The following is a 17,838-nucleotide window of genomic DNA, read 5'->3' on the forward strand; positions in this document are numbered from 1 at the left end:
CATATGATGACTATGAAGCAACACAAAGTAAAACAGATTATCAAAGAAGATGATACAATCTTATTTTAAATCCCAAATCTGCCACTGTTAAACTGAGCTTTACTTTCTATCTATTAAATGTCACAAATTTAGTAACAATCACCTACTTTTTTTGATTTCCTTTTGTTTAGACAGAGTCTTATTCTGTCGCCCATGCTAGAGTATGCTGGCACAATCACAACTCACTGTAGCCTTGACCTCCTGTGCTCAAGCGATCTTTCTGTCTCTCAGTTTCCTGAGTAGGTGAACTACAGGCGTGCACCAACACACCCAGCAAAACTGTCATTATTTTTATTATTTTAGATGGAGTTTCACTGTTGCCCAGACTAGAGGGCAGTGGTGCAATGTTGGCTTACTGCAACCTCTACCTTCCAGGTTCAAGCGACTGTCCTGCTTCAGCCTCCAAAGTAGCTGGGATTACAGACATGGCACTACCACACCTGGCTAATTTTTGTATTTTTAGTAGAGAAGGAGTTTCACCATTTTGGCCACGCTGGTCTCAAACTCCTGACCTTAAGTGATCTGCCCGTCTTGGCCTCCCAAAGAGCTGGGATTACAAACATGAACCACCATGCCCAGCCCAACTAAATAATTTTTATTTTTTTTTGTAGAGACATTGCCCAGGTTGGTCTCCAACTCCTGGGATCAAGTGATCCTCCTGCCTCTGCCTCCCAAAGTACGGGGATTATAGGTGTGAGTCACAGTGCACAGCTTGACAAATATCTATCTTTGCCAAGTTAATATTCATATGCTTGTAGATAGTGGTGGTGGTGCTAGGTTTAAAGACGCTTCTGAGCACTGTCATTCTATAAACAATCTCTCTACAAAACAGCCTCATTGAGATTGTTTTAGCAGGCATAAGACAATGACATATAATAAACAATGAAAACTACAATGTCTTCAAGAAACAATTTTTACAATGAATTTTAAAATAAAGCACCTTCTTAACAAATGCTTATTAACCATTACGTTTAATAATAATTTAAAAAAAAAGAAAAAAAGAAAAAAAAAAGGCCATTGGCTAGGCACAATGGCTCAAGCCCATAATCCCAGCACTTTGGGAGGCAGAAGTAAAAGGATCAGTTGAGCCGGGGAGCTCAAGACTGAACTGAGCAGCACAGCAAGATACCATCTCTTATTTATTAAATTTTAAAATGGTGAGGAGGATACCTACAAACGTGTCTTTGTAAAATATGAAGATTACCAAGACCTACACAAATTTACCTTTGCTAGTACTTCAGGGGAAACTTCTTCATCTGGAGACCACAGTTTTCCATTCTTTTCACCTGTTGACTATAGACAATTGAATAAATTTAGCTTCTAGTATGAAACAAAAATTTAAGCTTTTGCTAATTCAGTTTTTCATGCTGATCAACACAGTCTCTGTGTTAAGTTTTTCAAGTTGACCACCAACCAGAGAGCTTGGAAAAGAACAAAGTTAGAAGCCTCTTACTTCTCAATTTTGAAACTTACTATAAAACCTACAGTAATCAAGAGTGTGGGCTGGTACTGGCAAAGATAGACATATAGATCAATGGAACAGAGAACCCAGAAAACACTTGCATATATGGTAATTCATTTTTGACATGGGTGCCAAGACCAATCTTCAGGAAAAGAAAAGTCTTTTCAAAAAATGGTGCTAGAAAACCTAGATATCTGGCCAGGGGCAGAGGCTCACACTTGTAATACCAGCATTATGGGGGCTGAGGCAGGTGGATCACTTGAGGTCAGGAGTTTGAGACCAGCCTGGCCAACATGGGGAAATTCCGCCTCTACTAAAAATTAACTGGGCAAGGAAGAGTATGGCTCTAGTTTCAGGTACTCGGAAGGCTGAGGCTGGAGAATTGCTTGAACCTGGGAGGGAGAGATTGCAGTAAGCCGAGATTGTGCCACTGCACTGCAAGCTGGGCTACAGAGTGAGACTCTGTCTCAAACCACTACCACCACCACCACCATGGATATCCGTAAGAAAAAAACCACCACCACCACCACCCTGAATATCCATAAGAAAAAAACCAAACAGACAAACAAAAAAATAGATGCTAATATATACAAAAATTAACTCAGAATGAATCAAAGATCTCAATTTAAGAGGTAAAACCAGCCAGGCGGTGGCTCACACCTGTAATTCCAGCACTTTGGGAGGCGAAGGTGGGAGGATCACAATCGAGACCATCCTGGCAAACATGGTAAAACCCCATCTCTACTAAAAATCCAAAACATTAGCCAGGCGTAGTGGCATGCACCTGTATCCCAGCTACATAGGAGGCTGAGGCAGGAGAATCACTTGAACCCGGAAGGCAGAGGTTGCAGTGAGCCAAGATCTAGCTACTGAACTCCAGCCTGGGCCACAGAGCTAGACTCTGTCTTAAAAAACAAACAGGGCCAGGCGCAGTGGCTCATGTCTGTAATCCCAGCACTTTGGGAGGCCAAGGCGGGTGGATCACAAGGTCAAGAGATCGAGACCATCCTGGTCAACATGGTGAAACCCCATCTCTACTCAAAATACAAAAAATTAGCTGGGCATGGTGGCAGGTGCCTGTAATCCCAGCTACTCAGGAGGCTGAGACAGGAGAATTGCCTGAACCCAGGAGGCGGAGGTTGTGGTGAGCCGAGATCACACCATTGCACTCCAGCCTGGTTAACAAGAGTGAAACTCCGCCTCAAAACAAACAAACAAACAAAAAACAGACAAACAAAACAAGAATAGGAGCTAAAACTGTAATTCTGAAAAGATGACACTTGGGGAAATCTTCATGATCTGGGACCTGGTAAATATCTGACAAAGGTTTTAATATACAGAAAATGTAAATAACTCTTAAAACTCAACAAGAAGCAACCTAAGTAAAAGCAGATGAAGGCAGCCTGGGCAACATGGTGAAACCCTGTCTTAAAAAAATTACAAAAACTGCCGGGCGCGGTGGCTCAAGCCTGTAATCCCAGCACTTTGGGAGGCTGAGGCGGGTGGATCACGAGGTCATGAGATCGAGACCATCCCGGTCAACATAGTGAAACCCCGTCTCTACTAAAAATACAAAAAATTAGCTGGGCATGGTGGCATGTGCCTGTAATCCCAGCTACTCAGGAGGCTGAGGCAGGAGAATTGCCTGAACCCAGGAGGCGGAGGTTGCGATGATCCGAAATCGCGCCATTGCACTCCAGCCTGGGTAACAAGAGCAAAACTCTGTCTCAAAAAAAACAAAAACAAAAACAAAAACAAAAATTAGCTGGGCGCAGGTGACACACACCTGTAATCCCAGCACTTTGGGAGGCCGAGGAGGGTGGATCACAAGGTCAAGAGATCAAGACCATCCTGGACGCCATGGTGAAACCCTGTCTGTACTAAAAATACAAAAATTAGCCAGGCATGATGGCATGTGCCTGTAGTCCCAGCTACTCGGGAGGCTGAGGCAGGAGGTATCGCTTCAGCTTGGGAGGCAGAGGTTGCAGTAATCCAAGACTGTGCTACTGCACCCTAGCCTGGGTGACAGAATGAGACCATGTCTTTAAAAAAAAAAAAAAAAAAAAAAAAGTAGGTGAAAGAATTTAATAGACAGCTCTCCAAAGAAGATATTGCAGATAGTAATAAGCACACAAATACCCTTGACGTTATTATTCATTAGGAAAATGCAAATCAAAACCACAATGAGATACCACTTCATATCCACTATTATGGCTATATTTTTTTTTTTTTTAAGGAAACTGTAACCCAATAATGTTATTCCTAGATATATACCCAAGAGATAAGAGAACAGTAACATAAATGTTCTTATCAGCATTATTCACAATAGCCAACAGCTACCTATTGGCAACCCAAGTGTCCATCAGCAAAGAAACTATGGGATATATACACACAATAGAACACTATTTAGCCACAAAAGGAACAACATTCTGATACCTACTACAACATGGATAAGAGACATGTAGAATAGGTAGTCATCAAGTCAGAAAGTAGAATACAGAGTTGCTGCTTAATGCGTACAGAGTTTTTGTTTGGGATGATGAAAAAATTCTGGAGATGGATGGGGTGGTGATGATTAGATGGCAATGTGGCTGTTCATTATGTTAGCGAATTTTACACTTAAAAATGGCATATTTGATATTATGTATATTGTATCACAATAAAAAAAGATTACCTGAAAACACAATCTATCAACAATTATCATTTAAGAGGTATGTTAAATTTCACATTTGTTGACAACTACATCTATCAAGAGTAAAAACTGCAAGGATATTTGAGGTGGGAAATGAGACTTAGGCCACGTTCCTCTCTTCTTGTCTGCTGCATTCAAAAGTGGGAGGAGGTACAACTACGAAAGGTGTACGAGCAGGTATAAGTTCCTGATACTGAGGCCTCAAGCCTACCAAACTGTGTGAGAAAGTTATAAACTTTGGATAAACTGGCTTTGTGGCAAATTAGTACTTAATTGTAAGTCATCCACAATGATCCAGCATGTAAAGAATGGTTTCTGTCTTCATAGAATAATGACTGATTTAATTTAGATCCATTCGTTAAGATCAATTTGTTTAGATCCATTTGTTAAGTGATTTTTTTTTTTTTTTTTTTTTTTTTTGAGACGAGTCTTGCTCTTGACGCCCAGGCTGGAGTGAAATGGTGCCATCTTGAATCACTGCAACCTCTGCCTCCTAGATTTAAGCGATTCTCCTGCCTCAGCCTCTCGAGTAGCTGGGATTACTGGCAGGTGCCACCACTCCTGGATAATTTTTTATATTTTTAGTGGAGATGGGGTTTCACCATGTTGGCCAGGCTGGTCTCAAGCTCCTGATCTCAGGTGATCCACCCTCTTCGGCCTCCCAAAGTCATGGCATTACAGGCGTGAGGCACCACGCCCGGCCGGCAGTGCTTCTTAATCAAGGTGTGTTTCCAAAATCATTTAGGAAGTCTTTTCAATCTATACATTCCAACCCAGAGGTAATAAAACAGAGCACACAGACATCAATAAATCTCGTGCCATGTAATATCTTGAAAATTAGTCAAATTCAAGTCCACTTATTTATTTAAATTTTTTTTTTTGAGACAGAGTTTCCCTCTTGTTGTCCAGGCTGGAGTGCAGTGGTGTGATCTTGGCTCAATGCGACCTCTGCTTCCCAGGTTCAAGTGATTCTCCTGCCTCAGTCTCCCAAGTAGTTAGGATTACAGGTGACTGCTACCACACCTGGCTAATCCACTTACTTTTACATTTCTAACGATGTTTGATAAAACGAATTCTAGCCAGGCATGGTATGGTGGCTCAGGACTGTAATCCCAGCACTTTGAGAGGCCAAGGTAGGTGGGTCACCTGAGGTCAGAAGTTCAATACCAGCCTGTCCAACATGTCAAAACTCCATCTCTACTAAAAAATACAAAAATTAGCCAGGCGTGGTGGCAAGTGCCTGTAATCCCAGCTACTGAGGAGGCGGAGGCAGGAGAATCGCTTGAACCCAGGAAGCAGAGGTTGCAGTAAGCTGAGATCACGCCACTGCACTCCAGCCTAGGCACAGAGAGAGACTGTCTCTAAAACAAATAAACAAAACAAAACAAAAAAACCAATTCTAGCATTCCAGAAAATTATAAGCTATCTTTTGAAGGTCAGGACAATAGCTTTTAGTTATATTTAACTTTCATGATTCCCAAATCCCATGTTCTGATTTTTATTTGTTAAGTGTGAAATTCTAGTAGTAATAGCTACCATGAAATCAGGAAGTAGTTTGGAATGCAAATAAGTAAGTAATAAATAAATAGAACCAATATAGAATAATTTAAAAGAAAAAGTACATAGAAACAGAAGTGTTTCTGTGACAAAGATATAAATAGTCTTAATCTCAAGATTCTGTTTAATTAAATGAGAAACTTACCCTGTCATTCATTAGCAGATCTTTCACAATAAAATTTGCCACTACAGATTTCATTGGGGAAGCAAACTGATCTGGAGCTAACATAGAAATGTGGCCCAATGAAACTAATGGAGTTATAAGTTGTTCTGGCACATCAGCATTCAGACTCCTACTGAGTGGCTATAAAAATAAAACAGACAAAATTACCAATTTGTTTTATAAATATCAAGACATTCTACTGAATTTATCATGCCCAAACCAACCTGCTCTAATATGATCATAACTAACTTCAATCACATTAAACACTTGGTTCTTAATTCACCTACTAAATTTTAGCAAGATTTAAAGAATGTAGAAAAAGATAAAAGAAAAAAATAAAACTCAAGTAAAAAAAACAAAAAACAAAAAACATTTTTTGCTTCACCAAATCAGCATTATTTTTGATTAATCTACAACAAAAGATTTGCTATACTGGTGGATTTCTCACCCTGTGGGAACATTTTAAATCATATAAAGTAAGAGTTCACTGGGTTTTGGTCACACTATCTCCAACTTATAATAGGAATACATTTCTATTTTTTGCTTTATTTTTCTTTTATTTTTAGGAATACATTTCTAAAAGTAAAATGAGTCCAATCATCAAATGAAAAGAAAGGGAAACAGGATTAATTTTCAGGGAGGGTTCTTAGGTACTTCAAACTGGATTGTTCAAAATTATCTACTAATACTTTCTAAGAATAAATGCACCAATGAGCCAATAAAGCTAAAATTAAGTAAAATGTTCTAATATAAACACATAAAGCCAGGTGTAGTGGCTCATGTATGTAATTCTAGTACTTTGGAAGGCTAAGGCTTTGGGTGAATCACTTCACTCCAATAGTTTGAGAACAGCCTGGGCAACATGGCAAAACCTCATCTCTATAAAAAATACAAAAATTAGTTGGGCATGATGGCATGTGCCTGTACTCTCAGCTACTTGGGAGGCTGAGGCAGGAGGACTGCTTGAACCTAGGAGTTCAAGGCTGCAGTGAGCAGAGTGCACTACTGTATTCCAGCACTGCTGACAAAGTCAGACCTTGTCTCAAAAACAAACTAAATAACAAAAATCACAAAACATCCTTCAATATATGAAGTACATGAACATATAATCTAATCTAAAGGCTGGGAAGGCAGTACCATATAAAATAGAAAGAATCCCTGCTCCCAGGGAATTTATATTCTAGGGGACCACATATAAACAGCTTAAAAAAATCTAGCCTCCATCTTCATCAAACTACAGAGCTTAAAAAATAAAGACCAATATAAACACAACCTATGTGTTAGATATACCTCAAAAATCTGTGCAAGCTGGACTTCTTTATTTGTGAATATGGCGTGTATACAGTGCACAGCCTGTTTTGCTTGGTGTGGAGTACCCCTCTTTGCTTTTTGATGTAAAATGGGAATTAAGGTCCTGCAAAAAATAATACAGTTTTTTTTTTTTTTTCTTAAAGCCATAAAACAACAAGTATTCCTTTGGTTGACTTCTACTTCCCCTATATAGATGGATGCTGGCAGAGAAGCCTCTCTTAAAAATTATCTGAGCTAAAGAAAGACTTAAAAAAGTTCTCTCTCTACCCCCAAGTACAACCAAGAAATACAATGCCTCAAGAAAAAGCCTACTTCAGGAGACAATTTGTATTTTAAAGCTATTTCACAAATATTCAAAATAAGCAACCCTGAATTCATAATCTAAAGCTTACCCCATGACATGTTTTTACATTTACCTTCTAAGTAGGATATTGCTAATTTTTCAATTCCCTTTTATAATCCCCTTCAGTTATTTCAAAGTAGCTACGGAAGAAGAGTAGCAAGAGGCCAAGCTGTATTTAAACAGCTGAAATGATACTAGTGAAATAAAGTATGCAAAGATACAGATACATATATATCAGCAGAATGGCAATAAAAATATCTAACCATTATATGCCAGACATCATTCTAGGTATTTACATATGGATTAATTCAACTAATGTTCATACCCCCCAAAGAAGACTATTATAGTCATTACACAGATGAGAAAACTAAAGCACAAAGATGTTATTTAAGCCTCCTGAGATGATGAAGCTAGGAAAATGAGAGTTGGGATTTGAAAATTAGCATTTCTTTCAAAATCCATACACTTAACTTCTACACTGATATGAAAGAGTAAACTAAAACAGTCTTCTGTTAGGATGAGATGAAAAAACATGTCGCAGTCTTCAAAAATTAAATGCTGATGACAGAAAAAAATCATTAGGTAGAATGAAGAAAATAGTGTGCTTATATGAACCTACAAAAAATAGACAAACATTTAGTAGATGAACATTCATTAAAAAATACATATAGAAAATACTACTAGTGACTATTTCATTATATTTTTTCCAGTTTCAGTTTGCTTCAATGAATACAAGTATTTTTATAATCAGAGGAAAACTGATAAGGTGAAATAAACATTTAAAGAAAGATATTTAATGTTATATATATGTGTGTGTGTGTGTTTGTGTGTGTGTGTGATATATTTAATGTTATAAGAGCCTATTTTATAAATTATAAAGGTAGTGGTATCAAATGCAAGGGTGACAATGTCATCTTATGATAATGGGAGGCCAGACGTGAAAAGCTATACTGCAGGCTCCAAGCCATGCACCTTAACCAAAAATGGGAACATATGCTATTTGGTATAAGCCTAATTTGATGTTTATAAATATGCCTGAAGCTTCCCTCTGTGGACTTTGGAATTATGAGATAGGAATGTCCATGCCCAAATAGACTACCTTGACTGAGTTGTGACTTTGCTTCTAAATGGAAGACGTCTTTCCTCTCTCCCATCTGTTTAGTCTTTCACCACACCGTTTACCAAAGTAACATCTCTTATAAAATAACACTAGTAGGCCGGGCGCGGTGGCTCAAGCCTGTAATCCCAGCACTTTGGGAGGCCGAGGTGGGCGGATCACAAGGTCAAGAGATCGAGACCATCCTGGTCAACATGGTGAAACCCCGTCTCTACTAAAAATACAAAAAATTAGCTGGGCATGGTGGCGTGTGCCTGTAATCCCAGTTACTCAGGAGGCTGAGGCAGGAGAATTGCCTGAACCCAGGAGGCGGAGGTTGCGGTGAGCCGAGATCGCGCCATTGCATTCCAGCCTGGGTAACAAGAGCGAAACTCCGTCCCAAAAAAAAAAAAAAAAAAAAACACTAGTGAATGATGAAGACAGTTTCGATTGAACTGTTGCTAAACGTATTACTAATTATTCTTAGTCTAAATAAAATAATACAGAAGTCAACTTTAACCTTTCTTCTTGTTTTTTCTCGAGCACTATAATCCAGTGATGCCATCAGGGTTGTTATTGAAGTCTTTAGTGTTGTGCTTTTCTGCTTTCCAGTGATTATTTCCTTTCTTCTCCATTAGTTTTATGAATAAGGTGTTTTATTTCTCATGTCCAAAGTTAACTCTTCCATCTACACTCATTTTCAATTGCTCCCTTTGAGGAAGAATTAAGAATAGATTCTTTGCCTTTAAAAAAATGTATAGGTTTTCTTCCTTTTAAAAACTCATCAAAAACTTTATCCTATTGTGTCAAAGATCTTTTTTTATGCTGTACACATATAAAGTTTATTATCTCTAGTCTATAAACTCCTTGAGGGCAGGGACTGATTGTGTAACTTTTTTTATCAGCCAGAATAATGCTGAGAATGAAGAGAACGTACAATGAACACTGAATTATTTCACAAGTTAAACTATTAGCTCACAAATTTAATAAAAACTTCAGGAGATTGCCCTATGATTACCATGTGAGGAAAATGGTATGTAGTTGAATATACCTGAACTACTTGCATATACCCTGAACATATGGTTCAACAGCTATTCACAATGTGTTTTTCCCTCTAAAAGATGTCTTCTGCAATTTTTTTAAGTCTAAATATAACATCTCAGCAGAAATTCCACCTTAACCTTTTAAGATGCCAAAGTGAACTATTTGCCCCATATTTTGGTGGGACAGTAAAGTGACAGTTATTGAATTTATAACCCATTTACAGAAAAAAGATGAATACACATGGATCAGAAAGACATTAATCATAAATATAATAAAACACTAAATTCTGTGATAACTTTTGATTCTTAGTATCTTAAAATAATTTTGTTCTAATGATGGGAGAGGCGTGTAAGGCAAGGGAAAGACAAAACAGAGGAGGACACAGAAAAGCAGCTTCTAAATCAAAGTTGTCTTTCCTCTCTCCTATCTTCCTTCAGAGAAGGAAAACAATTATTCTATGGTTCCCACACTTAGAAACTTTTGTATTTATCATGGGAGAAAAAGTGTACTCACGATCGTATTTGGGGAAGATCTGTTTCTATTTTGTGACCTGTATTTCTAAAAATTTGTATAGCAGCTTCTGCTACCTTGTCATCCTCCATTCTTAGGCACTGTAACAAGGACTCATATGTCTCTGCAGAGTGGAACGAGGTAGGATGTGTGAAAGACAGAACCTGAAAAAACAGATACAGCTTTAGAAGTACACAACTGACATACAGCCTTTGTCCTAATTTCTTCTTTACCTCTTAGTCTATTCTGCTACTTGGAACACAAAACACATGGCTGTTTTTATTGAATGTGATTTACAGTATTAATAACTCTTACCAGTTTATAAATATATTGTATTTAGGTGAAGGAATGCTTACTTGAAAAAAAACCTCCATCCGTAATGACTCAATCTTTGTGTAATGCAAACAGAATGCTAACTCAGAGCTTTCTTTGACTGGTAAAAAGATAATCTATGAGAAATTTTTTCTTTTTTTTGAGACAGGATCTCACTGTTACCTAGGCTGAATGTGGTGGAACATCACAGCTCACTGTGGTCTCAACCTCCCACCTCAGCCCCCTGACTTGAGACTATAGGTACAACACATGCCTGGCTAAATTCTTTTGTTGTTTTTGTAGAGATGAGGTCTAGCTATGTTACCCAGGTTGGTCTCCAATTCCTGTGCTCAAGAGATCCTCCTGCCTTGGCTGGGATTACAGGTGAAAACCATTGTACCCAGCCAAGGAACTATTTCAAGTGAAATCTATCACTCATCATAACTATCAACAAAGAAGCCACTATTGTGAACTTTTAATTATGATTACAATATATAATTATTCCCTTATTATGACACGAGCACAAATGTGCCCTTAAGTAATTTTTAACAAGTTAGATACATGTCTAAAGAGTTAACCTTCATAAAGTAGAAACAATTCAGTTAATGTAGTATCAAGATTAGGGTTGAAAATAGAAGCAAGGAGAACGGGAAATCAAGCAGGTGGTCTCCATTAACTAATTCAACAGGCACTTATTTAATGATAAGTGCAGATATTGTCTCATTTGGCAAGATTTGGAGTGATAATATCTAGTTATGTGGTTTTATTTACAAAAAATTGGAGAAATAAATTAGAAAAATGTAATAAAAAGTAACCTATTAAAATATATTGCCTTAAAGGCGGCTTCACTTTTAAAACGAATTGAAAATACAACTCAATTATTAAAAACATAATTAAAATCTTATTGAGGCATCATATCAATTCTTTCAATGCAATGATATTTAAGACTCTCAGAATACAATCCCATCACTCTTTTTCTATCCAACATCGCTGTACTTGGTTGTCTCTTCTCCCTTATGCGGCAGTGGTATCAATGTTTCTTTGCTTTTAATTTCTACTCTTCTTTTATTTAATCTGATGAAAGCTCTATCAAGGGCTGCAGCTGGTTGAAAGCCAGGTTAAAAGCTGGTGACAGTATCCTGCTTACCCAGTGGCACTCAACAATCTGGAACCTTATCTCCCATTATTCCCCAAAGCACCGCTTTTATCTAGTCATGCCAGTCTCCCAAGAATCCCACAAATATGCCAAAAACTACTCACTTTGAGGATGATATTCCACCCCTGCTAGATTTAGTTACATATCCTGTCCAAAAAGGTTTAAGCCACACCTTGCTATTACTTAGTTAAGACTGGATTGTACAGCAATCACTAACAAGCATAGAAGGCATGGAAATGAACAGTGAAACAAACAACTATTAATTTATGATCTAAAATAATTACATTATGATGTAAAAACATGACTTTTACATAATCTGACTTCCAACACAAGTTTTAATCTTTCAAACAGCTTCTTACGAAGTAAGTCTGACACTTGCATATCCTGAAAAGAAGGCAAATTATGACCCTACGGAAATACATGGCAACAAAACTGTTTCAAAAATACCTTAAGAAGTTCAAGTCCTGAACGAATAGCTGTATCTGGACTTACACCCTCCTCTTCATCATCTGCGGTCCCCTCTATTGACTTATTCATCAATTTCACTAGTGCACTATTAAAAGAAGAAAATATAATTCAGTTACCACTAAAGTAGTAACTATATCCTCATCATGCTGTGACAGAACATATATAGAGCCTTAAAAGATCAAATTCAAAGGAATTTCTGTGTGCGTGTTGGGGGGCGAAGTTTAACTTTGTCCTTTACTTGATAACTAAACTTCTACACAGTATATCCCCCTAAGAAACTTAATGTATAAGAATAACTATTCTTGGTTGGGCAAGGTAGCTCATGCCTGTAATCCCAGCACTTTGGGAGGCCAAGGCAGGTGGATCAAGAGGTCAAGATTTCAAGACAGCCTGGCCACAAAGGTTAAACTCCATCTCTATTAAAAACTACAAAAATTAGCTAAGCACTATGGCAGGTGCCTGTAATCCCAGCCACTCGAAATGCTGAGGCAGGAAAATCACTCAAACCTGGGTGGTTGCAGTGAGCCAAGATCGTACCACTGTACTGTACTCCAGCCTGGGTGACAGAGTTGAGACTCCATCTCAAAACAACAACAACAAAACCAACCAAAAAAACCAAAAAACTCTTCTAAAAAATAACAAAACTAAATTAAATTACACAATACACATTGGTAATATATTTACATAAGTAAATTTAATATTCATTTCCATATATACTGAGATCATTTTCAGTTTTAAGAATATAGTAGTTGCTAAATAGGCAATAACTGACTCAAAAAAATACAAATAATAAACATAAAAATGGACAAACAAATTAATTACCGGTAATTAATATACTGAATCAATAATTTTATTTCTATAAATTTATAGCAAAGAAGTCATCAGAAGCATCATGCTATATTTATAAAGAGTCATTAATTAGAAACAATGTAACTGTCAAAAATTAAGGAATTCATTTTTCAAAATACCCACCTCCAAGAAATAGATTATTACCTGGTCAATAAAAAATCACACTATGTAGCAACATGGTACTGTTTTAAGTAAAAACATGTATAGGATGTAAACGCTGAAATTCTTTTCACTTACAAAAAATTAACAAATAAAAATTATAAATATTCATGAGTACACAGTGATGTTTCCAGACATATAATGCATAGCAATCAGATCAGGATAATCAGCATATCCATGATCTTAAACACTTACAATTTCTTTGTGCTGCGAACATTCAGTAATCTTCTAGCTATTTGAAACTACGTTATTGTTAACTATAGTCATCCTACTATGCTATGGAACACTAGAATTCATCCCTTCCATCTAGCAGTAATCTTATATTCCTTTTTGTAATTTTGTATATCTCCATAACTCTCCCTTCCCACTACCTATTCCAGCCTTTAGTCTCCTCTGCTGTATTTTTTGCTTCTGTGTGATCTACTTTTTTTTTTTTAAGCTTCCACCTGCCAGTGAGAACATGTGGTATTAAACTTCCTGTTCTTGGCTTATTTCACTTAACATAATGTCCTCCAATGCCATTCATATTGTTCCAAGTAAGAGCACGTCATTCTTTTTTATGGCCAAATAGTATTCCATTTATCTATGTACCATATTTTCTTTACCCATTCATTCCTTGGTGGACACAGAGAGATTCCAATTCTTGGCTATTGTCAATAATGCTGCAATAATCATGGGTGTACAGGTATCTTTTTGACAAACTTATTTCATTTTATTTCTTTTGGATGTATACCTAGTAGTGGGATTGCTGGATCATATGGTAGTTATATTTTTTAGTTTTTTGAGGATCCTCCATACTGTTCTCCATAATGGCTGTACTAATTTACAGATGTTGAAGTTTTTTTTTTTTGAGACGGAGTTTCGCTCTCGTTACCCAGGCTGGAGTGCAATGGCGCGATCTCGGCTCACCGCAACCTCTGCCTCCTGGGTTCAGGCAATTCTCCTGCCTCAGCCTCCTGAGTAGCTGGGATTACAGGCACGCGCCACCATGCCCAGCTAATTTTTAGTATTTTTAGTAGAGACGGGGTTTCACCATGTTGACCAGGATGGTCTCGATCTCTTGACCTTGTGATCCACCTGCCTCGGCCTCCCAAAGTGCTGGGATTACAGGCTTGAGCCACCACGCCCGGCCAGATGTTGAAGTTTAAACTAGGTTTAGCACTTACTTTCCTTTCCCCAATTACATCACAAAAATTATTTTAAAATTCATCATTATCTTCAGTTAATCTGATAGCATTTAAAAAACTGGTGTTTATGTGTACAAACATTAACCTAAAGTATAATTTATATACCACACAATTCACCGAATTAAATATACAACTTAATGGTATTTATTATATTCACAGAGATGTTCTACCTAATTACAGAACATCCCACCACTATCCTAAGTCAAACCCCTTACCTGTTAGCAGGAACTCATTCACCATTACTGCCTCCAGCCCTAGGCATTTACTAATCTATTTTCTGCCCCTATACACTTGCCTATTCTGAACATTTAATATTAATGGAATCATACAATTTGACATGGTTTGGCTGTGTCCAAACCACCCAAATCTCAGTTTTTTTTTTTTTTTTTTTTTTTGAGACGGAGTTTCGCTCTTGTTACCCAGGCTGGAGTGCAATGGCGCGATCTCCGCTTACCGCAACCTCAGCCTCGTGGGCTCAGGCAATTCTCCTGCCTCAGCCTCCTAAGTAGCTGGGATTACAGGTACGCGCCACCACGCCCAGCTAGTTTTTTGTATTTTTGGTAGAGACGGAGTTTCACCATGTTGACCAGGATGGTCTCGATCTCTTGACCTCGTGATCCACCCGCCTCAGCCTCCCAAACTGCTGGGATTACAGGCTTGAGCCACCGCGCCCGGCCGCAAATCTGAGTTTTAACCGTAGTAAGTCCCACATGCCAAGGGTGGGGCTAGGCAGAGATAACTGAACATGGGGGTAGTTTCCTCCAATATTGTTCTCCTGGTACTGAATAAATCTCAGGAGATCTGAAGGTTTTATAAAGGGGAGTCCCCTGCAAATGCTCTCTTGCCTGTCACCACTTAAGACGTCCCTTTGCTCTTTCTTCGCCTTCTGCCATGATTGTGAGGCCTCCCTAACCATGTGGAACTGCGAGTACATTAAACCTCTTTCCTTTATAAATTACCCAGTCTCGGGTATGTCTTTATTAGCAGCGTGAGAACAGACTAATATACAGCTGTCATCCTTTGTGACTGCCTCGTCTCAATTAGCATAATGTTCTTAACGTTCATCCACACTGTGGCATTAAATCGGTATAGTATAATTTAAATAAATTCCCAAATAATATTCCAGTATATGGATTTAAGAAAAACAATTTTTATTTTATTTTGTCGGGGGACAGAGTCTTGCTCTGTCACCCAGGTTGGAGTGCAGTGGTGCCATCTCGGGTCACTGCAACCTCCACCTCCCGCGTTCAAGCCATTCTCCTGCCTCAGCCTCCCGAGTAGCTGGGACTACAGGTACCCACCACCACACCTGGCTAATTTTTGTATCTGTAGTAGAGACGGGGTTTCGCCAAGTTGTCCAGGCTGGTCCTGAACTCCTGACCTCAGGTGATATGTCTGCCTTGGCCTCCAGAAGTGCTGAAATTACAGGTATGAGCGACTGTGCCGAGTCGAGAAAATTTACTTATCCATTCAGCAGTTGAAAGACATTTAGCTTAACTGCAGTTTTTTGGGATATTATGAATAATGTTGCTACAAACATTTTTTTTTAGTACATACTTGAATGGAACTAATGGGTCATATGGTAACTCTGTATTTAACTTTTTGAGGAACTACCAAACTGTTACCCAAAACAGAGTTGCCATTTCATATTTCTACCAGAAATATATAAGAATCCAATTTTTCCACATCCTCACCAATACATCTGTCTTTTTACTTACAGCCATCTCAGTGGATGTGAAGTGGTATCTCCTTCAGGAGATACATGCATATATAAAACATTCTCATCTCCACAAAATACTGCTCCATACCTCTTCTGTGGTCAATCCTGTGCTTATTTACCATCTTATCTAGTGCCTGTTCAAAATTGCCCATTTAAAACTGAGTCATTTGTCTTATTATTATTTAGTAGTCAGAGTTCTTTATATATCCTGATATAATCCTTCACCAAATACATGCTTTTGAAGTATTTTCTCCCAGCTTGTGACTTTCATGTTCTAAGAAATCTTTGCCAACCTTACGTGTTTTCTGGAAATTTTAGATCTGATACTATATTCTTAAGATTCATCCAATTTGAGAAAATCATTCCAAATTAAGCATTTTATTAAGAAATCCCAGTAAACATTACATGAATTTAACAAAATTACAAGTGTGTTTCAAAAAATTTATAAATGTATGTAAATACTTGTGATAGGTTCCATACATATAATTAATGAGTATTAACTACCTGTCATGTGCCAAGTCTTACAGTTTACCTGAGAAATACATTGTGAAATGAGACACAATCTGTCATCTTTGTAATGTTGGTAATCACCAGTATGAGTCAAGGAGCTACAAGCGAAAGACCAGTCTTGAAACCAGCATCATAATCCTTCCTCTTATAAAGTATTTTTCCACTTTTATAAATTAGATAAATAAATATATACTTCACAGGGCTATCACCATGCAAAAGATGATCACCAATCCAATTGCCTCTTCAAAACTGCTTATGAAGTCTATGCTATACAACCAATGTTACAAATCTTCACCATCTATCTGAAGTCTGAATCTTCCCACTGAGCAACTTCATCTTTAACAGAAGACAGAGTAGTAATAGAAGCCTTGAGTGAAAACTCTTCTCTAATTTTCCATACCTAATCTTCGAATCTTCTCTAATTTGTGTCTATTATTTTGTTATGTCATAGGCTAAGATGTACTTCTTACTGCTCTGCTTCCTTTGGAATGTTGCTCCTCATCTATATTCCCCTTCCCTAATCTGCAATCTGTCTTCTTTTCACCTAGCACCTTTTCAAGGTATTTAAATATTCAAAATAATTTAGTCAAAAACTATAGCAGATTCTTCTTCAAGCTTACTCCCTTTCCATCATCTCATTTGTCTCTGTTACTTTTTGTTTGAGGTTCAAACTCTGATTTTAGTCCTTTTTTTCTTGGTCTTTTTTTGACACAACCTCATTCTGTTGCCAAGGACTGAGTGAAGTGCCACGATCTCAGCTCACTGCAACCTGACAGAATGTTTGTGCCCAGGAGCTCAAGACGAGCCTGGTCAACATGGCAAAATTGCTTCTCTACAAAAGAACTTTAAAAAAATTAGCTAAGCGTGGTGATGTGCCTATAGTTCCACTTACTCAAGAGGATGAGGTCTGAGACTGTTTGAACCTACTACAGTGAGCCAGGATCGTGCCACTGCACGTCAGCCTGGGCAACAGAGTAAGATCCTGTATCCAAAAAAAGAAAAGAGAAAAAGAAAAGAAAAACTTACTGTTTTTTTTGAGACCGAGTCTCACTCTGTTACCCAGAGTGCAGTGGTGAGATCTCAGCTCACTGCAAACTCCGCCTCCCAGGCTGGGATTACAGGCATGCACCACCATGCCTAGCTAATTTTTTCTAGTAGAGATGGGGTTTCACCATATTGGCCAGGCTGGTCTCCAACTCCTGACCCTGTGATCTGCCTGCCTCGGCCTCCCAAAGTGCTGGGATTACAGGGATAAGCCAC

The 17,838-nt window shown here is 38.1% G+C and overlaps 1 protein-coding gene across 3 annotated transcripts in view; it reads right to left on the reverse strand.

The window, feature by feature from the left end:
• PDS5A (PDS5 cohesin associated factor A) overlaps positions 1–17,838 on the reverse strand; it is a 159,849-nt gene that overhangs the window by 49,446 nt on the left and 92,565 nt on the right. For all 3 annotated transcript variants that reach the window (XM_039468201.2, XM_074396027.1, XM_039468202.2), the window contains 5 exons: positions 12,133–12,238; positions 10,221–10,381; positions 7,204–7,327; positions 5,896–6,054; positions 1,264–1,332 (listed from right to left, as the gene is read on the reverse strand). In XM_039468201.2, coding sequence (XP_039324135.1) covers positions 1,264–1,332; positions 5,896–6,054; positions 7,204–7,327; positions 10,221–10,381; positions 12,133–12,238 — 619 coding nt within the window. The remainder of the gene's footprint in view (positions 1–1,263; positions 1,333–5,895; positions 6,055–7,203; positions 7,328–10,220; positions 10,382–12,132; positions 12,239–17,838) is intronic.

This window comes from Saimiri boliviensis, chromosome 3 (genome assembly GCF_048565385.1).
Source record: "Saimiri boliviensis isolate mSaiBol1 chromosome 3, mSaiBol1.pri, whole genome shotgun sequence".
Taxonomy (NCBI): domain Eukaryota; kingdom Metazoa; phylum Chordata; class Mammalia; order Primates; family Cebidae; genus Saimiri; species Saimiri boliviensis.